This window comes from Leptodactylus fuscus, chromosome 4 (genome assembly GCF_031893055.1).
Source record: "Leptodactylus fuscus isolate aLepFus1 chromosome 4, aLepFus1.hap2, whole genome shotgun sequence".
Classification (NCBI taxonomy): domain Eukaryota; kingdom Metazoa; phylum Chordata; class Amphibia; order Anura; family Leptodactylidae; genus Leptodactylus; species Leptodactylus fuscus.
In genome coordinates, this window is record NC_134268.1 from 180,493,235 (window position 1) to 180,521,100 (window position 27,866).

The 27,866-nt window shown below is 42.3% G+C and overlaps 2 protein-coding genes across 2 annotated transcripts; one reads left to right on the plus strand and one right to left on the minus strand.

Moving 5' to 3' along the window:
* The first annotated feature begins 5,189 nt into the window (after window positions 1-5,189).
* On the plus strand, window positions 5,190-16,011 carry FAM221A (family with sequence similarity 221 member A). The gene is made up of 7 exons (XM_075271466.1): window positions 5,190-5,304; window positions 7,623-7,796; window positions 8,719-8,909; window positions 10,219-10,425; window positions 12,930-13,022; window positions 14,058-14,146; window positions 15,453-16,011. The coding sequence occupies exons 1-7, from the start codon at window positions 5,243-5,245 to the stop codon at window positions 15,513-15,515; spliced, it is 879 nt and encodes a 292-aa protein (XP_075127567.1). The 5' UTR covers window positions 5,190-5,242; the 3' UTR covers window positions 15,516-16,011.
* Window positions 16,012-18,170: 2,159 nt separating this feature from the next.
* Window positions 18,171-26,965, minus strand: GPNMB (glycoprotein nmb). The gene is made up of 11 exons (XM_075271403.1): window positions 26,794-26,965; window positions 23,463-23,621; window positions 23,233-23,376; window positions 22,994-23,158; window positions 22,351-22,509; window positions 21,468-21,812; window positions 21,141-21,293; window positions 20,298-20,400; window positions 20,015-20,217; window positions 19,716-19,806; window positions 18,171-19,014 (listed from the first exon to the last, which is right to left on the minus strand). The coding sequence occupies exons 1-11, from the start codon at window positions 26,858-26,860 to the stop codon at window positions 18,864-18,866; spliced, it is 1,740 nt and encodes a 579-aa protein (XP_075127504.1). The 5' UTR covers window positions 26,861-26,965; the 3' UTR covers window positions 18,171-18,863.
* Window positions 26,966-27,866: the final 901 nt, after the last annotated feature.

The following is a 27,866-nucleotide window of genomic DNA, read 5'->3' on the forward strand; positions in this document are numbered from 1 at the left end:
TCTATGGATCCTCTTAAAAAACCCTAATTAAGTCTGGGGTCCTACATGAAAAGCACTGATGGAACATATAACATCTGAATATAGACTAACTGTATACCAATAATGCACTCAGAAGGAAGGTCATATCAAACTAATGACAGTACCTTGTGGTGCGGTTTCTAGACTTTCCATAGATGCCTTTCCTAATCTGCATTACAGCTCCATTATCATGAAAACTAGTATTTTACTTTTATGCAAATTAGTTGTAAAGAGCGTTCGCAGTGTGTCCTCTCCTGCTGGGGCTTCACTTTCTAATTTTTCCTAACTGCAGAGGAAGTGTGGCAAAGTGGAAAATGTCACTCAAGTAATGTGGGGGGATGTAGTTAGGGGCGATTTTTTTTTAGAGGAAGGAGTGAATCCCCTACAAGAGGAAAAACTCGCCTACAGCTCTTTTCAACTAATTTGCATATGAATAAATCAGTGAATATGGAACTGCAATGCAAAATAAGAAAGACATCTTTGGAAAAGGTAGAAGCCACCCTACAAGGTAATGCCATTAGTATGATACTGATTTTCCTGCTCACAGACTCCCTCTAAAGTTGTTTTCCAGTGCCAGGTGCACATCTATATCTGCAGCTACACAGAAGCTCATTCATGGAGTAAGAGATACTCTACATATCTCAGAGAACTCGGAACCTGCTTCCAAAGAGGACATCTTCTACAACAATTGCCGCCCTCCTCTGGTCTTCCCCAACCATTGGCCATTTGACGATATCTAGAAGGAACAATGGCTTCACCCAAACCATCCCCTGCCTTCTACTAGGAAGTCGATGTAATTTTTCCTTTTCCAGACCAGTGTGTCTCTAAGGGCTCGTTCACGTCTGCGCCCGGGGTCTCCGCTTTCAGATTTCCGTTTCCTGCCCGAAAATGGGCAGGAGACGGAAACCGGCAGGCATTTTTCAAACCCATTCAAATGAATGAGTTTGAAAAGTGTCCGGCCGTGAGTGCCGCTGAGCGTTTTGAGCTCTCCACGGCAAAACCATTTTTTTTAACTGAACACAGAGCTGGACATGCAGGACTTTGTGTCCAGGTTAAAAAAAAAAACGGCTTCGCCGCGGAGTGCTCAAAACTCTCACCGGTGCTCACGGCTGGACCCGGTCTGACAGGATTCCGTCTTCTGCATGCAGAAGATGGAAACCTCGGAACGGAGACCGGAAGCTGGTGTGAACCCAGCGTCAGTGGTCAGAGCCTCCTGCGGTAGACTCCATGATAGCTAGGCTCTCCCAGGCTACTATCCTGCCTATAACAGATTCCACCTCTCTTAGCGATCCCTAGGACAAGAGGGTGAACTCTCTCACCAACACAGCCTTCATAGCGACTAGCTAGCTCCTTCACTGCGTCCTAGGTCAGCAAGGAATACACAGCTGCAGAAAGTTCTCTGCAATTAAGTCCCCCTCCAGGACAACCAGCAACTCGTCTCTCAAATCCTGAACACTTCTAAATACTTGCGCGATGCTTTCCTGGAAGCAGCTCGCTGTTCTGCCAAGGCAGCTGCCAATGCTGTGGCAATCTACAATACTGTTTGTGGAAGGCTGAATCCACATGTAAGAAGGCAGTTGTGGCTTTCCCTTCTCTTGGAAATGTACAAGGTCAGCTTTTTAACAAAAGCCTAGAAAAGCTCATCTCTGAGGCTACAGGGAGGAAAAGCTGTCTTATCCCCAAGAGGTGTCCTAAGCGTCATCCAGCCTCCTTCAGCCACTGTCAGTGCTTTCAATCCTTTTGTGGCTCCTCCTTTTGCTCTAGAGGACAGTCTTCCCCGGACTCCTGCTCCAAGAAGCCCTCTTTTATGCCCAGACCTGCCTAGTAGTCCTCCGGGTCTACCTTTTATGAGCCCTTCTCTGCATGAATGGATGCTCTCATTGCAGATCTGGTTTGCCAACATCAATGACACCTAGATCCATCAAGTTCTCCTCCCTTCCAAACAGAATTTTCCGTCCACTTTGCCTTCTTCCACTGCTTGAGCGGCCGCTTTTTTTTAGGCCATTTCCGTACTTCTGGGCTTTTATTCCATCCTGGACCTAAAGTGGCTCATCAGGCTCATCCATGTCCTTAGGTTCCACATGGGGTCGCTGCGGTCGGTGGTGTATCCTTGGAAATCAGTGAATTCCTGTCGTCCATGGACATCTGCAATGTTACCTCCACCTTCTTGTCGCACTGTGCCATCAGCATTTTCTTTGTTTTGTGGTGGGTTTGCATAATTTCCAGAGGAGTTGTCATGATTCCATATTTAGATGACCTCCTGGTGAAGATTCTCTCCAAGACAGACAATCTAATCAGCTTATGGATCACTTTAGACCTCCTTCACCAGTTTGGCTGGCTCATCAACAAGGAATAATCCTGTCTTGTGCCTTGGCATGATCCTAGACACACACTAGGGCAATATCTCTTTTCTGGAGTCCAAGATCCTGGCCCTCTGATCTGGTGTGTGTCACCTTTGGAGGAACTCTCAGTGGTCTCACTGGTTCTGCATGTGGGTCCTGGTCACCATGGTCTCGACCTTCGAGGTCGTTCTGTTTGCTCAGTTCCACTTGCTTCCTCTGCAGTTGGTGAGTTTGCCCGCTGAGACAAGTCTCCAACCAGCCTCAACCATCTGAGTTCATCGAGGGATTCTTTGTTGACTCTATCCCCAGGACATCCACCATCGCCAGCCTCCTATGCTGCTCAACATCAGGCTTCCATCACCCATTTTTGTGACATTAGATGACCAAAAATAACTATTTATTGCTTTTTTTCTGATGATGTTCACCATGTCGGTTATATAATGCTTTACTTTTACCACATGGGTTGCAACAGACATGTCAATACCAATTTTTTTTTTTATTATTTTTTTTTATTTTACATCACAAACCATTTTATATGGTAAAGGGGCCATTTTAATTTATCATTTTATTTATTTAACATTTTTCAACTTTTTTTGTTTTTACATTTTTTGTGTCCCATTAGGGGACATGAACTAGAGCTCATCTGATCACTGGTTCAGTATTATATTTAGTATTATACACTGCAATACTCGTGTTGTGGTTATAATGGCCATCTGACAGGCTATATAAAATGGAACTGCAAGGTGTAAGCGCTGGGGTCACTGAAGAGAGACCTGGAAGCTATGGGAACAGTACGCTCTTCACTGAAGACTGCACCAGAGGATGTTCATGTCAGTAACATGTTGTAAAAATCTATTATATGACTACAGCATCTAAGGAGTTAACATACAGAATCGGAGCTACCTCCACCCAAAGTTTCTAAAACAGGGTGTCAGTCATATGTTACAACTGACACCTGCTGTAAATGGCGCCAGCTAACTGAGCGGGTACCATTTTCAAGCAGTAATAAAACTACAGTTTGCATATGTTGCCAAGGGAAGAGACATGGGGCTACAAATCAATGACGCAATGCAGAGATAAGCATCTTATTTGCCTATAAGTGCAGCGTGGCCGTATCTCTCTGCAGACAACACATCTGAAATCGCTACTGAACATCGCCTCTTAAGCCATGACTGCCATTTTCAGCCTCATAGCTTTCCTAGGCAAATTCTGCAAATCAGAGTCCGCCCCTAATGTGCGTGCAAGCTGATTTACATATCTGTAAAAACATAATTATCTCTGCATTGCTTCATCAGTTAGTGGTGACATCTGCGTTGGGTGACCGTTTGGGGATTTTGTCCCCATTCCGCTAAAATAATGTGGAGAGAAAAAACCTCCAAGCAGGACTTTTCTTTCTATATTTTTAATGTGGAAACCCATCAGATCCCGTTATAGTCTATGGGGTCTGCGGCAAACCACTTGTAAGCGAGTCGAGTTTACGTTTTTCAGGTCCCCAAGCGGACTGGAATTATAGAGAACCCAGTACTAGTGTGAACTTCATGTAAATTTCTGCTCCATACATTGCACTATTAATGGTTTGTATTAGGGAGCTCTCCAAGCAGCTAGCCGCAATGGGATGCCAATGCACTGCATCCCGCTCCTGATTAGGCCCGAATGAATGGCCCTAATCAGGAGGGAGTCTCGAACTGTGAATGCCGTGGCTGACTCAACTGTAGAATCTGCAGTTAGATAGGGCATGTCCAGTGGCGTAAGTAGGAATGGCGGGGCCCCGTGGCGAACTCTTGACATCCCCCCCCCCCCCCCGACGACATCGACCTACCCCCTCCTACGCATTCCTGCGCGTTCTATTATGCCCCATAGTGGCCCTTGCGCACAGTATTATCCCCCATAGTGGCCCCTGCACGTAGTATTATCCTCCATAGTGGCCCCTGCACACAGTATTATCCCCAATAGTGGCCCCTGCATATAGTATTATACCCCATAGTGGCCCCTGCACACAGTATTATCCCCAATAGTGGCCCCTGAACACAGTATTATCCCCCATAGTGGCCCCTGCATATAGTATTATACCCCATAGTGGCTCCTGCACACACTATTATGTCCCACTGTGGACACCCATAAACAATCATTATACTCTGGGGTCTTAGACCCCAGAGTATAATAATCGGAGACGCGGGGGAATAAAAACATTAAAAAAACACTGTTTCTTACATGTCCCCGGCTCCTACGCTGTCTTCTCTGCTGCCGTCCTCCTTCTATGACGTCGGACGTCACATGACCTGGGACGCAGGCCGGGTTCATGTGACGTCAGAAAGGAGAGAGGTAAGTAACAGTGTTTTTTTATGTTTCTTACCTCTCCCGGTCTGCCGATCATTATACTCGGGGGTCCGAAAAGACCCCCGAGTATAATGATAGCAGTGGTAGCGGCTGTCACCGGGCCCCTGTGGCAGCTGCCTCTGCTGCTATGGCGGTAGTTACAACACTGGGCATGTCGCTTCTTTTTCCCACTAGCTGAAAAAAATCGCAGGCAGATTTTGAGGTGGTTTCCCCTGTCAAAATCCGCCTGCAAAAAACTCTATGTGAACAGCCCCTTACTAATGCTGCAGTGTGTCCCTAATACCTGACCACTGTGAATAACAGAACTACAAGGCTCAGAAATCTCTGCCAAGCAGAAGAGAACTTCACAAGGACGCTGTGTTGGGCACTGTTCACACTTCTGTACACACGATAGGGCCTCGCTGTGCTCTCTGTGTTAGGCATTGTTCACACCTCTGTACAAACAGGTTGTGTCTCCCGGAGCCGCCCCTTGTGCAGCTGCTCTCTTCCCTTCCGTGTCAGGTTCTTCCTGGATCTGCCGCTTCTGAGCTACCTGACACACAGACATGGAGAGACTGCACTTCCAGGGGGCTGCGGGGGCCATAGACGACTATGTGGAGTACAGGAGGTGAGCGCCATGTTTGTCAGGGTCACGTCTATGGCACTCACTGCTGTGTTACCGGGTGCACGTAATGAGAGGTCATTGCTGCCTCGGCTCGTTGCTAGGCGACCAGGAAGTAGTTCTCATAATTGTTAGCTCTCACTGCACTTAATAAAGTTGTAATTGAAAAGGCCAGCTATCCTTGTTTCTGATAGTCTGTGGCCGGGTGACATATTGCTGTACACAGGTTCAGTCAGGAGACTTTTCTGATCATATGTCATGACATGTAGGGCTTGGTTCACACTGGCGCTTGATTTCTGTGGACTTTTCTCTCGGCATTTTTTGGGTGGAAACCCCGCGGACCCCATTATAGTCTATATGGTCTGTGGGTTTCTACAGGGAACCTCTTTTTAAGCGGATAGGGTTTCCGTTTTTGGGTCTCCAAACAGACCTGTAGGCCGTAAAGGGAAGCACAGGTGTGAACCTAGACTAAGGGGGCGTTCACACTACCGTCAGTGTCCGACAGGTAGTGTCCGCTCCTAGTGTCCGCTCAAAATCTTGCACGGACATTAGGAGCGGACACTAGCTGTGTCTGTGACACCTGTCATTTATTTAAATGGCGATCGGGTGCGTTCTTTTGCACTCCGTGCCTGTCCTTCACTGTCCGCTTGTAAAGATGTCCGACTTTTCAAGCGGACAGAAAAACCCTACATGTCGGGTTTTTCCCAAAAACCATCCGACAGGCTCCCTTATAGTCAAGAAGTCTCACAGGATCCGTTCGTGTTCGCTGATTTTTGCGGTTAATTTTTCCTCTCTTCTAGTCCTATGACAAAACAGAAGGGCGGACACCCAGCACAGCCATGAACTGAGCGTTACACTAGGTTCACACCAGCGTTCGTATTACACGTGGAAACTTGCAGTCCCTAAAGACTATAGTGGGGTCCGCCAGGTTTCTGCCACTTTTATACTCCTCCTTCAAGGACTTTTCTCCCCACTGATTTTAAGTGGATTCTGCAGCAAAGTCTCCTACGCAAGTGTGAATCCAGCCTTGCCTGTAAGACATCCATGAAGGGTTTCAGTGATTTTCCAGCTTTTGGGACAAATATGTTAGCTGGTCTTTGTGTAAAAATAATGTAATAGAGAGCAGTCACATGGTCATCAGCTGCTCTCCGGTCATTATAGTAAAAACGTGCCATACCAGCACGTGACGGCTCCATATTCATATGGCACATTATTGCTGCATCATGGCCGTCTTGCACCTGAGGGGCGCCTGTTGTCACAGATCCCCTACTCAGTGTATGGAGGGATCTGCGAAAAGGCGAACAATAGGGCATGACTTCTATTTTGACGAGTGGCAGAATAAACGTGATGTGAATAGCCCCCATTCACTGACATTGAAATTAATGCTGCTGTGTGATATCCATTTAAAAAACGTCGCACGCCATCATTCACTGTGATGTAGCCTCAATCTCACCCACACATTGTAGAAAAAACATGTCTGTTTAAAAACATATGACCTCTGAATTTTGGCAGACACTGCATTGAAGTCTCCAGTAAATCTGCCCCATTGTGTTTATTTATGGACATTGATTTGGCAGCCACTATACTGGTATTATATGTGGCTGTTTACGTGAAAAGGGCCCAGATCGTCGATACTAATTATAGAGAAAATAGTCCAAAACATATTTGGGTAAAAAAATCACAATTTTGTTTTATGCAAAAATTTTATTTAAAAATATGTCAATTGTGCTTTCAATAAAAAAATTTTTGCTGTTTCGGACAATGTTACACCATAACCGTTACAATGATACCAAGAACTCCATATCGACAATGTGGGCCCTTTTCACATAAACAGCCACATATATTCAGCTAATGGTGTGGCAATTAGGAAATGCGGTTCTCAGTATTGCTGACATACCGTGAGCCACACTGCTCAGTTGATGTACTGACTGGATGTGGGTACTGCAGCCCATTGAAATCTATGAGGCAGGGCTGCAGTGTCCACCCTCACCTCTACAGTTGGTACGGCAAGGGAGCATCACAGCTCACGGTATGTAAACAATACTGAGAGCCACGCTTTCTCTCCCGGTGATCAGGGGAGTCCCAGGTGTCAGACCTCTGCAGATCTAATACTGATCAGTGTTAGAAATCAGATAAATCTTTTAATATAGCTTTGTACTGGGAGTATGGAAGCTTTCTGCTAGCATTCAGGGTAATAACAGTATAAAGTATGGTCTTGAGCTCCCTCTTGTGGTGACTATAGACATGTTATTTAAAATAGATTGATGTTAGCGATATACTGTTCATCAGATATACATTTATGATTTGACAAACCTTTTTATTAGGATTGTTGGTGAAGATGATGGAGGTAAACTTTTTAGCCCAGAAGAGTATGAAGAATACAAGAAAACAGTGCTGCCATTGAGGGCACAAAATCGACTGTTTGTCAGCTGGAGATCACCAACAGGAATTGACTGCAAACTTGTGGGCCCTGAGACCCCCTGCTTTTGTACTCACAGGTAATAAACACTTTAGATAGCTGACAGCTATTCATCCCAGTCTCTCTATACACATGCACTCTTGGCTTGGAAAAAGGGGAAGGAGAAAATATTCGGCTAGGAGACACTTTTAGCAGTGGCTTATCTCCCGGAGATTTCATCAGTTATATAAATATCCCAGTCCTGGCTGTTTTCATCTAATAATATATCTAGGAATAATAGTGGTAGTACATCATCCTTAAAGGGATCCTATCATTTAAACGCTTCCAATACTGTGCAAGTGGCCATTTTCTCGTGGCCTGTGGGCATGCGCAGTCTGCTTTGCCCGAGGCCTAGAAGTCGGAAACCTGCGCCGGAAGAAGAGGATGAAGATGACGATCCTGACGAAGGTGGAGGCGGCACTGGAGAGAGTTCTCTAGCAAAAAAGTCAATGGTACCGCACACTCTAAAATTATATGTGGTGCTAGCGAAAAAAGGTCCTTCGACCCAAATATACTAGTGAAAATAGATTTTGCTGCACACACTGTTTTGTGATCAAAGGAATATAGAGATTTATTTTACAATATAGTTAACGCCTTTTGACACAATGCAAAATATTGGCATAGAAAGACAGGCTAGATCAATTGGATATGACGTTTCGGTCCTTAGACACTTGCCTTGACACTTATACTGATCCTGCTACCACACTAGATCGCGTCTGATGAAGGTCTAAGGACCGAAACGTCATATCCAATTGATGCTGCTTTGGGCCCACCCCCAGTGCTGCGAAAGAACTCATTTACATACTGACAAGAACTGGGATTCCTATGGAACGGTGCCGCTGTTGTATTTTGCCAAAATGAGCACCCGTGTGAATGAATCCTAAGGCCATGGGGGTCTTAAAATGTAGTTTCAGATTTTTGCTAAGATAAAAGTGCAATTTAACTTATTTTATTTTGTTTAGGTATAAACAACATAAAACAGACTTCAAGGAGCTTCCAAAGGATCGTCCCATTCTTTTACCATGTAAAGTCAGTAAATGCCCATGCAGGTCATACCACTATGTCCCTCTCAATGGATCCCAACCAATCCGCTGCCGATGTAAACACTTTGCTGATGACCACAGCGTTACAGGATCCTACAACTGCACCAAATGTAAGAGTCATCCCATTCTTTCTTTGTGATTATCGTATGTATTTGGTAGTTCTGCCTCTCTGCTAAAAAGTTTTTCTTTTTTTTTCTTTTTTAACAATGCCTTAAAGGAGGAATGTTGGTATGATCAGTGATGGACGGTGCTCCCATGCACTACAGTTTGAGCACCGGAGATAGTTGAGCACTGGAGTACTGTACTTTTGCTATCTCCTGTGCGCCCTTTCAGGTGAATGCGAGTAGCGTCCACCACCAGTCATACCTACATTTAGCCTGGATTTGGTCAGGTTGAATGCACAGCGGGGGAAAAGGACCCCCATTCTCAGGATTGGTGAGGGTCTCCATGATCATACCTTCACTGAGCAGGTATTCATCCTCTAGCCTATGAGTAAAAGATAAAGACTTTTTCATTTCATAACCACGACACCACTCGTCCGATATGAGGGGCAGAGTATCTTCACAGTCCGAAGAAGTGAGACGCGAGACAGAGACTGTGACACAAAGCAGATCCTGTATTATGGAGGGAATTTGTGATAGGGGAGAAGGGAGGAGCACAGAGAGTGAGAGGAGGCAGATGAATCATGGGAAATTTATTTTATATGCAGATTCACTGCATGTAATTAACAGTGATACAAGGATCAGCAAGTAAAATAAAGCCAAGCAAAGTGTGCAATAGGGAACTGGGAGTTCATAATACTGCCATCAATGTATTTGCAGTTAATTGTTGGAAGTTGGATAGTCCCCTTAAGGTCTATGGAGAAGTTTTTAGGCAGGTTCTGTGCAGAGAAGGGAAGTCAATACGATGTGACATCATTTATTGTCAGTAGCGGATGCAATGATGGGTCACTAGTGTTATTTTTTAAAGGTGTGATCTTCTGTTTTGTTTGTGATGTAAATGAGGTGTCTGCTGCCATGATAATCCCTACAGAATTGGCAAGTGTTTATCTATCATTAGGCTTAGTGGCAAGAGTGAAAATTGCAGAATATAAGTTTGATATAAAAAAATTGGTTGAAAAATGGGCAATTTTTGGTGACTCATTCCCTTTAAGTGATATTAAGTTGGCAATGATAAAAGCATCAAGCACAGCTTGTTTAAGCTACTAGTAGTGTTCAACTTTTATTTGTCAGCTTAGTCTTGCAATGATGATAATGATAGTTTTTCACTGATTATTTAATTGCTAATCTTGTTCAAGCCTACTTACTGTATTATCTGGATGGATGTGTGTCTCTAGATTGTCAATGCATGGATGGAATCTCTATTTTCTTTGATTTTATGTTTTTATTTACTATTTTACTTTCGCACCTCTTCACACAGGTTCAAACTGCGCAGGTTTCCACAGTTCCTTCACTTGTGGATGTTCTCAGCCAGCCTATACTCACGACACCGTTGTAGAGACAAAGGAAGAGCGACAAGCTTTGGGAAAACCTGTTGGGCAAGATGTTCCGTATGCGGCAATGGGAGGACTGACCGGCTTCAGCTCTCTTGCTGAAGGATACATGAGACTTGATGATAGTGGTATAGGTATATAGCTGTATAATTATGTGATTGTTTTGGGAGAAGTGTAGTATATATTCTTATATTATTCAGTGTACTGGAAATATACAGTGGTTCTTCTTTGGTGAACCTTTCCATACATTTTAGGAAATTGCATTTGTAGTAGTGTCTAAATATATACTTCTTTAGCCTCTAACATATCATAACAGCCTTCTCCTATCTAGGCATTAGACAGAATAAAAATAAGTCATGTATGTCGCTGTATCTGCTTTTCCAAATTATACAGCCCATAACCTTTCACAAATTTAGCATTAATCACTAGTAGGGGGCATTCACACTACCGTTGGTGTCCGTTATGAAGGTGTCCGTTTAAAAGAAAAAAAACGGACACCTATCATAACGGACATTAACGGACACTAACTGATGCTAATGTTAATGTGTCCATTTTTTTTAACTGATCCATTTAATGGATCAGTTAAAAAAAACGGACACTTTAGTATCAGTTTCTGGTTTCACACCTGCGTTCAGGGTCTCCGTACTATGGTTTCCGTCTTCTGCATGGCAGAAGACGGAAACCATAGACCGGGTCCGGCCGTGCGCGGCGGTGAGCGTTTTAGGCTCTCCGCCGCAAAACCGGATTTTTTTATCCGGACACAGAGTACTGCATGTCCGACTCTGTGTCCGGATTATAAAACCCGGTTTCGCGGCGGAGAGCGCAAAACGCTCACTGCCGCGCACGGCCGGACAGCTTTCTCACCCATTCAAATGAATGGGTGAGAAAGTCTCCTGCAGGCTTCCGTCTCCTGCATCTGTTTTATGCAGGAAACGGAAACCTGCAATAAGGACCGAACAACGCAGATGTGAACGAGCCCTTAGCATCAGTTAGTGTCCTTTTTTATACTGTCCGTTTTTTTTCTTTTTGCTGTTTATGCTTTCTGAGCATGTGCAGAAAATAAACGGACAGAAAATAACGGACTGTAACTGATGGCCATCAGTTACTGTCCGTTATATGTCCGTTGCCCATAGACCTCAATGTTAAATAAAAAACGGACACTTTCTGTCCGTTTTTTCAAACGGACAAAAAAATCCTGCATGTGTGATTTCTCTTTCCGCTTGAAAAAACAGACATGCTTGTTAACGGACCCTTAAGGACACAAACGGACACAAACTGACAACAGATGAAATCCCATTGAAATGAATGGAAGTTGTAACGGACACAGCTAGTGTCCGTTGCTAAAATCTTGAACGGACAGTAGCAACGGACACTGCAGTCGGACACCAACGGTAGTGTGAACGCCCCCGTACAGTGTGTTTACATGAGGAGTAACACTATATGTGACCTTTACTTGACTTGCATCCTGCATTTTCATAACAGTTCTCCCTCTGTAGACTCTTTGTATAAAATCAATTTTTTTCAGAGCTGTTGGCACAGAACACAGGAAAACCTGCTCATCTAACTCTTAGTTGTTCAGAAACAAGAGCAGGATCATATAATACAGTACAGAGGAATACAGATCTGTACTGATGTGAATTAAGCAATTGGGGTGAGATAGAAGCTTCTGATTTTGATTCTCTTCACACTCACTCAGCTGCTGCTCACTTCTTCCACACTTCATAGACATTTATATAATTTGATATGTCTGTCATCTGTCTTGCTATAGCAATGATTTCAGAGTGAATATCTGTCTAGGAAGGAGGGGAGGAGGAGAAAAGGAGTTTAATATAGCCATTCCAAAGACTAGTATACCCTCATTTTCAGCAACACTATAAGAGGGCTTATATCTTTTGAATAGCTGATCGGATTTGGATAAACAAAACACCAAACTGGTCAAGATGTCAGATGATGTATGTCATTGGTCTGCTTGGACCTGGTGATGGGTCCTTTTTATGCCTAATATTATAATATTATTATTATAAAATTATTATTATTATTATTATTATTAATTATCATTATTCACTATTATCAATATTACTATTAATAATAATATTATTATTATTATTATTATTATTATTAATAATAATAACTATCATTATTCATTTAGCCCTTAAGTGTGATCCCAGAAGGTTAATATGCCACCCTGTATCTACAACCACACAAGGAACTTTAATATATTTTTGTCTTATTTTTTTCATCACAGTGACACTCTCTACATCAATAGGAAATACTTAGTGTTTTCCCATTAATTACATTTATTTCATTTATTTCTTCCTTCCACAAAATAGTGGATAAATATCTCATCTCTTGGGGTCTTATTTCTGGAACCCCTAAAACGTCCCCTGAGTTCTCAATGGTGTGTTGGTGTGCAAACATGGACACTACTCCATTCACTTCTGTAAACACTAACATCTCAGCTGATAATGGAGACAAATATTTCATAAACTTGTTTGGTAATAAGGAACAATAATGTGATAGTCTCATAGATCCTCTATCTAACAGACTTTCTGTCTCAAGTATGTGTAATAGATGAGCATTATTGTATAGAAAGTGTGTATTCGTATTCACCAACAGCCATATTCTGCTTGCTTTTTAGGTGTTCCTAGTAGGAGTTTTTTGGAATCTTCTGATGATGGTGGATCCCACCCATTCTTAAGAGCATATGGCCCTCCATCGTCAAACCTTAAAGGTAATGAATTCAGAAGCTACGAGGTTATAAAAGGGCATTAATTCCCTATATGTATTTTATATACCTCTTATATTTTATGTATATATGATCAGATTATTACCTGTCAACAAACCTCACTAAGGCCCAGTTTACATCTGCGTTTGGGTCATTCCGTTCCCCTCTCTGCATGAAAAATGCACAGAGAAAAGCGCTGCAAGCATTTTCCGTGTGGAAACCGAGCAGAAAGCACACGGACCCCCATTACAGTCTATGGGGTCTGCAAGTTTCCCAAGGTAACTGATTTTTTATGTGGATAAAGTTTCTGTTTGGGTGGTCCCCAAGCGGATACCTGAATGGAAACCCATACACAGATGTGAACCGGGCCTCAATGTTCATTGTTGGCACCCTGGGATAATGACTTCAGTTTATAATTGATGTGATTACACTGTACTAGAGCTGTCATACAACTGGACCCTTGCTTGCTGCACAATTCTTGTAGTCGAGTGACTGGACCTCCGAAGGTATGGACATATTTCTTTACTTTTGTAATGAAAGAAAAAGCCGTGCATGTATCTGAAAAATAAACAAACATGTTCACATCTTCAGAGGTCCAGTCACTTGACTACAAAAATTGTGCAGCAAGCAAGGGTCCTGTTGTATGACAGCTCTAGTACAGTGCAATGACATCAATTATAAACTGTGTTTTTTTTACACTGGTAAATGCAGGCAGTGTGTCTGTTATAGTCATTTCAGCTCCATTTAAGGCCTAATACACAACTGGGTGTGCAGGCCGAGGGTCTCCTAAGGGGTGTCTGATGCTTCGTTTTGTTCCAGTGATTATAGAGCAGGTCCTATATTGCTCCATTCCATTGGAAGACCCTATAGAAGTGCATGCATCATGGAAGTCACTCGGATAGTACTAAGTGCATTCCGTTGTAAAATGGACTTACCTGGGCAAACATCCAATCACTTTTTGGATACTTGCCACATGTAGTGCCCCCTTTGAATATCTTGTCATTTGAATACTTTACTATACTTCACATTTACTCTTTTTAGAACTCCCTGATGGAAATAAACAGAGATCCAGTTTGAAGGCATCAGAAGAACAGGACATGGCTTTTTTTGAAAAGCGCTATCAGGAAAGAGTAAGTAACTTATTCACCAAAAAGCATATCATTCTTAATACATTTGGTGCCTCTACAGGTGTCTGTGGTCTTATGTTCTTATATTATCTTTCATATGAATGCTACCATTCTAATCAGATATACGGTACCATGGATTAGCAAGCCGATCACAGAAATTGTGAAATCAAATCATTCTTTGGTACTTTTTACCTGTGCCGAAACTCTGGTTGGGTCACAAAGAAATATATGGGATCTTCTTTTAAATGAATTTTTGTATACAAATGAAGATTGTGGAAAATGTACAGACCAATGACATGTCCTTTTTTTTTGTCTTCCATGGGCTGAGAGTCACCGGGAAAAAAAAATCGCTGCACTATTGTTTTTTCTCTTCTCAGCTTGGTGATGCAAGTCTATGGGGCTATGAAAAAAAACCCAGACTGCCTGCACACAGTCTATGTTTCATCCATTTTTAACAAATTCATTAGGTGATCTATTTATTTTTTTATTAAAGTTGGAGTCACTCCCTCCCAGCAAAATACTGTCCTGTACTGATTATAGCAATGTACGGTATGTTGCTGGGGGTCAGGGCTCATAGCATCATAGATAGCGGCACTCTCCAGGCATACTGTTCAGGTCAGTAAATTCAGGAAGCACACTGAGGGGGCATTCACAACTGCACCCGGTGTCCGCCCTGTGCTCTGCCCTCGGGTTTCCATCCTCAGCCCCGAGAAACTGGACAGGGGATGGCTACCCAGCGGTCAGCTTTAAAACCCATTAATTTGAATAGGTCTTTAAAGGTGACCGCCAGTGTCTGTCTGCGGCCTCTCCGAAGGGAAACCGTTTTTTTCGTCCGGACACAAAGTCAGACATGCAGGACTTTGTGTCTGGCTGAAAAAAAACGGTTTCCTCGTGGAGAGGCCGCAGGCAGACACTGGCGATTCAAATGAATGAGTTTTAAAGCTGACCACCGGGTAACCGTTCCTTGTCCAGTTTCTCGGGGCTGAGGATGGAAACCCGGCACAGGGCGGACACCGGGCGCAAGTGTGAACGCCCCCTAACTGAGTTTCATGACTGAAACGCGATCAGGTGAATGTGGGGTAATTCACATATAGTTGGCTTACTTACAAGCTGTACACACAGCTCTTTCCCAAATTGCCATACTAGCCATGACTAGTGGATGAACATTGCATGGTTCTTGACAACATGGCACAAACTATTAACGTACGAGCTCTATAACTGGCCTGAAAAAAATGAAGCAGTCCTGATTGATGTTATTGGGTTGTAGAGTGTTCCTTTCAGAATACTGTGAATATTTTATGTTCTTTAGTTGCAGAGAGAAAAAGAACAGAAAAGACTGAACGCCAAACGTCCCAGCACTCAGCGGCCTTAAGGATGGAGAACCTGTCAGCAAAATGTTATCTTTTAATAAGCATAGTGTCTTAGTTGTTTATTAATTTTTTTTCAAGACATTTACATAAATTATTCTAGTTGTATTCTTACAAACCCATGTCCAAAAAAGTTGGGACACTGTAAAATGTAAAGAGAACAAGAATGAAATGATTTGGAAATCTTATAACCACGTTTTAGTCGCGATAGAACACATATCAGAAGCTGAACGTTCGGCTTCCTGAAACCAACTGTAGTTTTTATCCACAATTGCAGAAGAAAGTACAGATCCCTGGGCAGCACAGTGAGTCAGTGGTTAGCACTGCAGTCTTGGATAGGAAAAAAATTACAGTTCCCTTTAATTTCTATTGGCCTAGACACACAATCACAATTTTTGTGGCTGTGTCTCCGTGCCATATTCAAGAACTGCAAAATAACTTATGAAGAATGTCCTCTTTTTTGGCTGCCATTTGTGGCACAGACCAGTTTAGGGGGATCATACAAGATGTGACTGTGGATGACATACTGATGAATGCAGACTTTTTACTTTTGCGGATCAGTATTTGTAGACAGTAAATCCCATATGGTCATGTGTAATAGCCCTTACATACTTGTACATTTCATTTGAAGTAAAATAACTCATTTAGAAATTCACATATCTCAGAAAAGTTGAGACAAACTTAACGGTACCAATGAGGAACTGCAGGATGAATTTTAAGGTCAGATGACAATGTTTTTGGTTGTTTTGCTTTACATTATGTTGTATTTATTTACTTTGGAAAAGCTTAATAAAAACTATCCAAACAAAAGTTATATGACTAAATATATATATATATATATATATATATATATATATATATATATATATAACCCATGCATGGAATCTTTCAGAAGCAAAGGAAGTCAAAGGTGAAAATAACTACATCTAAAAACAATCATAAAAATATTCCTAAAGGTAAAATTGCAAATACTTTGAATATTTCATAAAAGATTCAGAGAATCCTGAGAAATCTCTGTGCAAAATGGACAAGGCTGGCGTAAGTATTGTATACTTGTGATATATGGACCGTTAGGCGGCACTGCGATGAAAACAGACATGAACCAGTAATGCAAGAGACTCAGGAACACTTTCCAGAAACCATTGTTTATGAACACAGTTCACTGTGCAATCCACAAATGTAAGTTAGAGGGGTTTTCCAGGCAATTAAAAAAAAATAAAAAAAGTGATGTTAAGTGCACACAAATATCTTTAGCAGTGATTTGAGTGATTTTTGGGTCTCCTGGAATCCTCTGCATTTGTTTCCTCTTCTGTGCCTTTCCTACAACTCCCATGATTCCTTGGACTGCACTCAGCGCTGACTCACTCCCCTTCCCTCCGTTTCTCTAAGGCTGGTCCTACACAACAGTAGTGGTTTTTGCGGTCCGCAATTTGCTGTTCAGCAACACTTTTCATTCTGTAGACGTCCATGTCCATCTGCGCCGTGCCGTGCTGTGATGTCCGTGACTTTGCAGACCTGCGGTATTCAGTGCGGACCTCGGTCACAGCACGGGACACCACGGATAAAATATCCAGTGGTGTAAGAGGCTGCACTGAATACAATGTGTCCGCAAATGGTCCGCAATTGAGAACCCACAATTACGGACCATTTACGGATTTAACTTACGTTCGTGTAAGGCCAGCCTAACTAACCAGCCCACTACACCCTCAGCAGTCATCTTTACACTGCGATTTCTCATTCAGTAACTCTCCTTTGTCTGTAATATTGTAATTACTTCCGTATATCATTAGACGACTTCCAGCAGGAATTTCTAGCACCCCACAGTGGTCGCCGCACATTATAATATGGATTGTGTATGCATGTTCCATATTATACTGCACTACAATTTCCTGACTGAAGTGTCGCTGCCCCCTGTATTGCACATGTATGGGTGGCCAGCACACAGCCCAAAAAAGAGGTGGTGGCTGGCGATGATGTTCTAGGTACAAAGCTTTCTGGAAGAGCAGGCAAGTATAACAGGGCTGGGGTAGGTTCTTTATGATTAGACTGAGACCCCATACCATCAGTGGAAAGGCAAAAAAAATATATATTACAGAACAAAAGGAGCATTGATAAAACATAGACTCAAGAAGAAGACAGAAAAAGAGATAACACAATAGATTTCCAAATCATTGTTGATTGATTTTTTTTTATTATTATTAAATGTATAGCCAGGTCAAACTTACATTTACACGACAGTGGTGAAAAACTGCTGTAAAAAAAGAAAGCTCAATTTTCATAGCAGTTTTGCAGCTAAGGGACGGCTGTTTTCACAGATTCCTCAACTCTGACCCACCAAATCTGCTATGTCTAGAGGGTGGGCATCCAATAAAAGGACTGAAAAGACTTATACATAAGTGGTTCTAGATGGTCTTACAGCCAGGCCAGTTCCTGCAAGATTACAGGTGCTTTAAACCCAATACATTTACAGTGACATGGGTTTTAGGACCCTTACATTATTTGATGTTGACTTTATGTCCCAGACTTTTATCCGGTGAAAGTAAACAGAGTGCTATCAAGTGAAGATGTTGAAATCCATGAGGGATGGAAATCTATTAGAAAGTTTTAAGGTTTTTTTTTTAAAAAAAAAAAAATATATATATATATATATATATATATATATAACTGGACAACCCCTTTACATGTTTCGCAGCTTATCACCTCTATATGCTGTGCACGATTTACCCCTATTTTCCCAGATGGCTGCAGCCAACAGGAACACATGTCATATCTCACCCTAGTTCCAAAACTGACTGTTCAGCCTACTGTAGCAGGTGGGCTGTTATCCCTTTCCCTAGCCCTTGGTTCTATACTGTAGCAGGTCGCGTAGTCCAGTGGAACAGAAGACTTGCAACACAGATGTTTTACAAATCTATTATGCTTGGATTTTTCTCCCTTTCATACAATATAAAGAAATATGGGGCAACATAAAAATCCTTGTCAATCTGCTGTCACACTAGTCACATGCAGCCGGTTATCTGTAAGGGTTCTTGCCATAATTCAATGCATTTATAGAGGAAGCCTTATGTGGGGATCCGTCATCCATACACATACTGGATGGGGGTGGAGTACTAGAACAAACCCATGTCCTGGACAGTCTTACAGGAAGAACAGAGGTCATCTTTGTTAACGTTTTCTTATCTGGCAGAGTATATTTCGTGTTACATTGTAGTTATGGTTCTAAACAGGCGACACACTTAATAGAGGAAGTACTTTATTGACAAGTATTCCTGCTTGAGTTTTACCACTCTAGATTAAGAACCACGCAGCAGAATACCAATACATGGCAGACATTCAAGTTTTAAAGCAGCAGCTTATATTATTGCAGCCTTGCTTTTCAGGAGAGGATCGTGCTCATTGTTCCTTCTGAAGAGGACATCTTTAATCTGACTGAAGTACACAGTGATTCCTTGATCATTCCTTCCATCTGAAGCACTTGCAATAGGTTTGTATTCCTTGTATTTCCTAAAAGAGAAAAGAGACATTGGCCATCTCTTTAGGAAGAGAACATTGCACATGTTTGTTTGAGGAAGTATGGAATACTAGAAGAAGAAGAATCCTTCCTTAGGCCACAGATTCACAAGTTGTGTCAGGTTTTATTCCCCTAATAATAGTAGGCAGCCAGAAATGTACAAGTTAAAGGGGCTCTATCAGCAAAATCATGCTGATAGAGCCCCACATATGCGTGAATAGCCTTTAAAAAGGCTATTCAGGCACCGTAAATGTTACATTAAACCCCAGTCCCGTTTTTAAATTGTAGTGAAGCGCTACTACGCAGGTGCGGGATTTGAAGAGAAGAAGCCGGAAGAAGACACGGAACCAGAGGGCGTTACTACAATAAGACAGAAGAGGCAGGTGTGCCCGGAGCTGACATCGCATAGTTTATCCCCACCCATGGTGCACGTTCGGTAAGATTTGCATATATGTTTTAATGCTTTTAGTTAAAAACGGGACCGGGATTTAATATAACATTTACGGTGCCTGAATAGCCTTTTTAAAGGCTATTCACGCATATGTGGGGCTCTATTAGCATAATTTTTCTGATAGAGCTCCTTTAAACAAGGTTGCATTAAGGGAAGAATTTGGCACTTTAGATGTAATAACCTCCACCATATCCTACTAATGGTCAATTCTAGTTTTGGGTTTTTCATGTAATATTAACTCACTTGTACAAGGCAATACCAATCACAACAGCAACAAGAGCAGCCAAAGCCAGAGGAATAAGTACTGCCGAAACCGTCTGCTGTTTTGTAGAACCTACAGAAGGGGATGTAAAGAAAAAAAATTATAATCAACAAGTGTCAGGTATTTAGAGCACATACAAGCACTCTCTCTATATATAGGGTACAAAAAAAATCTAGAAAAAAATGTACTGTATATATTATTTAGCAAAAATTAAAAGTTGTGAGCTAATAGAGACCAACCATTCTAGATAGATAATAACCAACTGATAGGAGACACTTACCACCATCTATGGACACCAAAGTACTGGCCAAAGCCAGACTTGCATCGTCACTCAGGGTGATATTTACACAGTAAGATCCTGGCGGAAACGCTCTCCTTAGGACCAGTAAGCATTGATCAGAAGATGGAATTTCATCACAGACCATGTTTTGGGGAATCATGCAACTAGCATCCGAGACGATTGTGCAGGCATCTGTAGGGAGGCTGAAAGAAGAATCACCTCAAATACAGAACTACGGTATATCAACTTTAGAGAATTGACTTTTCTGTTTGCATCAACTTACCTTCCTTCACAAGTCACCACAAAGTCAATTAGAGAGTTTCCATCCTGAGATGTAGACACTTGAACACTTGTCATTTCAACAATGTTGACCTCAAGGATACCATCTGTAGTTGGGAAGAATTAAGATTCTAGGTAAATTCTAAAGACAGTAGAGTAATGGTCCTTTTTACATGGATTGCAGTGGGCACCAATACAGTATGTCACTCATTTAAAAGGACTTTTGCAAAGGCCACTGCGTTAAGAAGGAGGGGGGGAGATAGACATTCATTCTCCATCATAAGGTTGGATTGTATCAGTGCAGTGCTGCACCTCCCATGAGGCGACCTGAAGCGACCGCTTCAGGCGGCGCTATGCCAGGGCCCCGGGGAGGGTGGCATTTTTTCTGACCTAAGCCAGTCCAGGACAAGCTGTCCTGGACTGACTTAGGGTCACCGTCACTGAGCGGTGGATTGGGGAAGCCGCTGGAGCAGCGCTGTCCAGCGGCCGCCCCTCACGCTCAGGCAGAGAGCAGGTCCTCTCCCTGCCTGCTGTCTGCCTGCTAAAGATGTTCGTTCCACTCGGCCCCGCCCCCTACAGTAGGCCACGCCCCTCCACTCGGCCTCGCCCCCTCCTCGGGGGGGGGGGGGGGGGCGGCTTTCTGACGTCCGCTTCAGGCGTCCGCTTCAGGCGGCAGAAAGCCATGGTTCACCCCTGTATCAGTGGTACAACCTCCATTTACATGGGAAGATGTTCTTCTGATCAACAGTTTGAGGATTATGTAGAAAGTGGAGTGACTATTTGCTTTTTTGTCAGCATATTATTGTCCTATTTATAAGACGGTCCCCGGAAGGATCAGCCAACTCACCTACAACTGTAATATTGGCTTTATAATACCCATATCTATATATGAAGCAGCCAGGTTTAGGTGTTGTATATGGAGCAGTTGTATACATAGCAGTTGTGTAGCCAGTGGTAACATTTGGCATTGCAGTTGTCAGTGGTAGTTCTGTTGAGTTATCTGCAAAGAGGAGAAAAAAATAAAAATATAAAATTATATATTATATATAAAGGCCTCATACATATATCATGCTTCAGTCTGGCCATACTGTGCCTCCCAACAGAGGATCATGAGAAACTGAATCTAAGCCATGTGCATGAGGCCCAGATAAGCTTTAAGATTAGATACACTTACCAGTAGTATTGGCAGTGGTCGGAGCACTGGTGGTAGTGGGCAGTTGTGTTGTAAGACTGTTCCACACATTCCAGTCCGTGCATGGACCAGGAATGGCAGCTTTGATTGTCAAGTTAACAGTGATATTTCCAGTGTTGTTATAGGTGTAACTAGAGACTGGGCTATTAGAAACCGATCCCTTCCCATCACCATAGTTCCAATGAAATGTCAATTCAGATTTACTGAGATAGTGGCTTGGATCATGGATTCGGACATCAAACTTTATTGGAGAATCTTTAATAAAGATGTTGTCTGAGGCATTCTTGTCATTCTTCTGGGAAAGGTTTACATAAAATGGAATTTGATCTAAAAAAAAAAAAACAATAAAAAACCCTTAAATATAGTATCTGCATAAAGTTTATCAAGTCATTACTATACCAAAGGAAAACAGCCATTAATAGCGCAGGTAGAGTGGCTATTAAAGCCCTGGAGTGGCTGAGCGTACAGTGCCTGCTCTGTGCGCCATCTTGGATTTCTTCTTACACGAGCAGGTGCAGGATGAAGTAAAGAAGGAAGGAAGTAAAGAAAAGGAGGTGGCGGCGTCAACTACAAACAAGAAGGGGGTGGGGATGCAGGTTCAGGCCGATGACACAGGGGTGCTCAGAGCACAGTAGGAACACCCCCTGTGCTCCCTGAACACTAATTTGCATAAGAAGACACCAGTTTTTTCATGAAAATGCTGGCAACATAATTGAAACAAAAAGTATGCCAACAATAGCTTTTCTAAAGACTACATGAAGATAGGTTTAGTTAAAATTAAAAAAATCCCAATGATAGACTCCCTTTAAGTTCTTCAGCTTCAGTGCCAGCTATCAAGTGGCTATACCCAGGTATCAGAACTTACCAGTTACAACATAAACACTACTTGCTTTAGCAACTGGGTAATGTTTCCGATAACCTCTTCTGAAAACAGTGACCTCGATGGCTTGTGTGCCGGCTGTGATATTGGTGGTGTTTATGGACAGTACAGCAGAAGATTTCCCAATCTTTTGGTAATATTGGCCTGTTAAGAGAACACATCTTCAGTATGAGTAAGCAGAATAAAGCCAACTAGAACAGGTTTCATTCATTCATACATTGGAAGTGCTACAGTATGAAAAAATAATCAGAATTTTTTGTTTTCAAGCTGGTCTCCATGGTAGTTCTATAGCCCAGTCCCCAGAATAATGCACATCTATATAGTTATACACATCCAAATATGCAATACTTTCAGGGTTAAATCAAGACTCGCCCCTGAGGAGTCCAATTCTTTAGTTCATATGGGGAGGTTTATCACTTAATGTCACTTTTTTTGGATTATGCATTGCCCAAAATTTCAATCAAGTTGTTGCAGAGTTTGATATAATTGCCATATGTTTAACACTTATGTCCAGTGAGTTGTAGGCAGCTTTATAAGAGGTCACAAGTCCTGAAAGACTAACCACACCTTCCTTCCTTCCCACCCACTTTTCAAAAAGTTGTGCAACATAGAAACTATAGAAGCTTGCCTTGGGTGGAGAAGATGTAAATGAAGTTATGGCGCCTCCAGTGGGGGTGATGTGGGAATGGTCTTCCATCTGGAAATTTGTCGGCAAAGCTGCAGTTTCCTTCATGGCAGAAATCTATCCACTTGGTCCAGTTATACACATACCCATCTGGGAAGCTGGAGGAAACTAGACAGTAGACAGTTTAGTATAATGTCATCTAAACATCCATATGTAGAATTTTCAGCTGTTTCTGCATTTACCATTTCCACACCCTTTTTCATATACAATGTCGCCATCTTCGTTTTCTTTTTGACATCTGGGAAACTGCAGATTCACAGCAAAGGTTATATTGGACCCTATCAGCGCAGGGCTGTCACTGGTCAACAATGCCACCACTTTGCCACCTAGACAAACAGATTAAGTCAGCAACAGTATAGGATATATAAAACTCCATCTCTAAGATTATATAAGATTATATGGTGAGCAATACCTCTCCAACAGTTTTCCCATCTAGCATCCCCATACTTCCAGGCAGGGTACATTTTCTCGTCCCATGAGTTGGTATCAGGAGACCAGCCATCTATGTGGTTACTACTACTATGACCTTTAGAGGCAGCTTTTCTTCCAAACTCCATTACATCCTGAAACCCTGTTAAGTTACACATTGGTTTTTGCAGTCAGCATGTATTGAGTATTGCACAGGTTATAATAAAGATGACATGCATGTATGAATTGACATTTCAGCGACCCTACCGTGTGCCATAATATTGGCATCAAGAACATTAATAATAGTTGTTATTACTTAAAGGAGTATTCCCATGACGCTTGTTCACCAACCTTCAGGCTGTTGTGCTCTATTCACTTCCTGCTTTTCTCGTCACATTGGTGGGCGGGGTTTCACTTGCGCGGGATTGGTTGTAAATGAATTACCACAGTGTGAAGCTGATGTAGCAGAGCTGGATTTGAGTCAGTTTACATTACGTACAGAGGTACCGGACTCCCTATCTCAGCCCTTATCAGCCAAATTCAATTAAACCGACTGATAAGAGCTCAGAAATCCCGGAGCTCTCACCTCCACTATCTGAGAAGCTCCGCTACTTGTCAGACACAAACAGCTCAGAGCTGCTCCCAGCCCCTCCCTCCCCCCTGAGAGCAGGCAGCTACATCACTTGACAAATGAGCAGATAATCCCAAGGGCCATAGACACGGAGTGTAAACAATGAAGTGAATAAATTAAGATAGCGGCCAAACAAAGCAGTTTTGATAAAGCAATGCATTTAGGAAAAGTCTTAAATCCACATAAACTAGCAGTATTGATAGGATCCTTGTGATGGGACAACCCCTTTAAAAAAATGGCTAGGTAGACTTTCCACTTCCCCTCCATTGTCCAGCATCTTGACTTTCTGAAATAATCATGTACATGCTGAGGGTCTCACCTACTTGCCTGTACTGCTGATACTAGGCACTTTCAGTCTGCAGAAGTCCAAAATCTTGGGGGCTCACCAGAGAGAAGGCACCCAAGGTTTGCCATATCCTAGTGGGGGGTTGTTCGATTTACCCACTTTCTTTCTTCCCTGAGAGCAGAGCTGGGTGAACTTCAGTTGGCAGAACTGAGTATTCCTAACTGTCCACTATATCTACTCTCTTGGCCCTACCTCACTAGGGATTTAACATCTTAAGGCCATTAACCCATCTACCCTAGGTTGTTGTCAGAGATGGGTGTAGCTGTGGCACATTGTCCTTTCTTGTGCTCAAGATAAGGCACCTCCTTCCTCCTGCATCTCACTTGGCACTTTCTTTGACAGTATGCAGAGCAGGGTGGGGACGCTTCATCCCAATATATTTGCGATAACTCACAGCAAGCCTATGCCAGTCAGGAGTCCCTTAATTTGGGTACACATCACGCCAGTCAGAGCTCTTTATTAAGTCTGGTGTAAGAGACACCAGTCATTATTATCTCCCCCTACTGTCACACCTGGTGTCTTAACTGTGGGCTGTTCATGAGAAGGATCAGGTCGCCCATTCTGCATTTTACTGCTTCAAAGCAGAAATTATTATATCAGAAACATGGCTTTCAACATACCAGTAATACACAAATCTGATCAGCTGCCAACTGTATAAGAACCTGGGGATACAGCAGAGGCCCTGCATGTCATGTGAAGCACAAGATTATTAGGCAGGTCTGGGGGGGAGAAGGGGACGCTACACTGTAAGAATGCTTTCAAAACTAGTTGTGTTAATAGTTTATTGTTGTCAATTAACCAAAAGAATTGTATAAGCAACACAGAGATCCAAATGAAATAGCTCCACAAAGCCCTAATCGCAACATCATCCAGTCTGTCTGGGATAACATGGAGACAGAAGGATTTGTGCAAGCCTACATCCACAGAACGTCTGTCTCTCCAAGATGGCGGGAACACCCTCCCTTCTGTGTTTAAAAAAAAACACAACACATAACCAGAAGAAGTTATGCTGTGTGGAAGGCAAGGGGGAAGGAGGAGGGAGTCGCACTAGATATTGATAGTCATTTACTTTTGGTCACTTATTTTCTTACAGGACAGGAGACTACAGTCCAAGCCAAGAGTTCAGCCTAAATTTTTTTCCCCAATTTAAGCAATCAGAGCAAAGGTTTATTTACATGGACCAGTCACACAACAGATCTAAATGCTTGTTAGATAATCGCATCATTTACATAAGACATAATGTCCTGAGAAGTATCATGTACATGGGATAGTGCTATTGTGACAGATACAACAAGGAACAAGCTAATCTGAAGAACACCCATTCCCGAGCATTTCTGCCATGGCAATTCACGTAAAGGGGCCTTCATTCAGAATTTGGGAGGCGACAAAAGTAATTTATCACATCCTGTACACCAGAGTCCTGGCACCAAATAATAAAACTTTTTTTTAATCAACACTATTGTTTACATTTCAATGCCACACTCTCCGCTTTTGAGAAATGCTGATCTTGTAGGGTGAGGTTAATGAATGCAGTTTATTAAAAATTGATACAATCTCATTTCATTATGGATGTGATGCAAAAAGTGGAGTAGCATCTCAGGACAGATGTGTCAAGATGGTCATACACATCAAATTTGGACAGCCAGCCGATTAACTTGCATTTGGACAGCCATCCGATTGACTTTCCTGTAGTCTTTTAAGTTGCATTTGTATCCAGAATCTGGATTCACTTTGCTAGTACTGTAAAATGCAACTTTTTTTCTGCTGCATTGTCACAACGTTGTGCCTTAGCCTAAGACTTTCCCCACAAGATAGCTCCTCACCCCCACTAATTCTGGGTTTAGTTACATGGTGTCTCACGACTGGCTACTGGTTTACAAAAATTGCAATTTGACTACAATACATGAAAGCAAGTTGCACTATAATGCTGAGAAAACCTCAATGTAAGCATACACTTATGTACAAGTAGGATATTTTATCTCAATATAGTTCTTGTGTATTAACTATAACTTATCTATCTGGTTTGGGAATTATAACCCTTTAATAAGAAGACATTAGTGCATTATATGGGTCTACAATCTGTACTGATCCCAACAGAAGACACAGAATTTCAATTGCATCCCTTGGACTGAGTATCAATATATTATATAAATCAACCACTTCTGTAGTTTACTATGACTATTTTCTTGTATTAGTACATACCATCCATTTACATTAGTTTTACTGCACTACATAGACTTGTCACTAGAATACAGAATACCAATGTCTAAGCATCAGCATCCTTCATGGATCTTGTAGTTCTACAGTTACTAATAAGAACACAGCAAAGTAATAGAAGTGATTTTAGCCCTCACTTACGTTTTCCTGCCAGAGCGCCTGAGATTACGCAGAGCACCACCAGACCTTTCACGACTACAGCCAGCATCTTGAAAGGTGAATGAGCTCAGTAGGGATCTGCACGGCAGCATTTAAACTGGGCTCAAAAAGTCACAGCTGCAAGAACTAGAAGTCAGTCCCCAAGATCCCTCCTCCTGTTTATGAAAAGCCTTCAGGTCTATCATGTGATGGAATTAAGGAAAGATGTCTGATTTCAAGGATGGGAGCCAGCCTTCTGCTCATGTGCTTATGAGTCACTCCCATGAATCTCACATTTTTTTAAAGTCTGAAAAAGAAGAATTAAGAGCTGAGTTCTCAAAGTGAAGTTGTATTTCCAAAGGTACATATACTTGAAATATATTGTTTTTTTTTTGGAATCAACATGAAGAATTGGGTTGTCACAAAGTTATTAAATTGCAGTGTTTTTGCTGGAGTTGAAAGAAGTTTTCCAGCTCCTAATGTAGGTTTAAGGAGTCATTCACATTAGTGACAAACATTTGTAATGCCTTTCTCTCACACAATGGGCTCAAAGTGCCAGGACCGTAGTGGAGTAGATGTGGCCAAATAACTGTATATTTTTGGCATGTGGGAGGATAACCACAAAAACACAGGGAGAACATCCAAACTCCATGCAGATGTTGCTCTTGGTCAGATTTACACCGAGGACCACTGAGCCCTGCGCTGCCCAGTTCAGGTTTTCAGATACTGTTCAAAAACTGATGCTAAAAACAGATGACCTTCCATTTACATAGAGTCAGTGTTACAGAAAATCTGATTGTTTTTTACTTAACATTGAGACCCCATGTACACGACCGAATGTGCTTTCGATGTAGGTTTGTAGAGATGCCAAGTTTGCAGTGGAATGACGCTGAAGTGTCATCCAAATGCATTCACATCTATGGGAGCTTCACGCACTCGGATGCACACTCAGTTGTATGCACAGGGTCTAACACTAGGTATGGGGATGGTCATCAGTTTCCATCTGTTTTCATTCATTTTTAGCATCAGTATCAGTATAAGTCATCAGTATTCCATCTGTCTGACACCAGGATCAG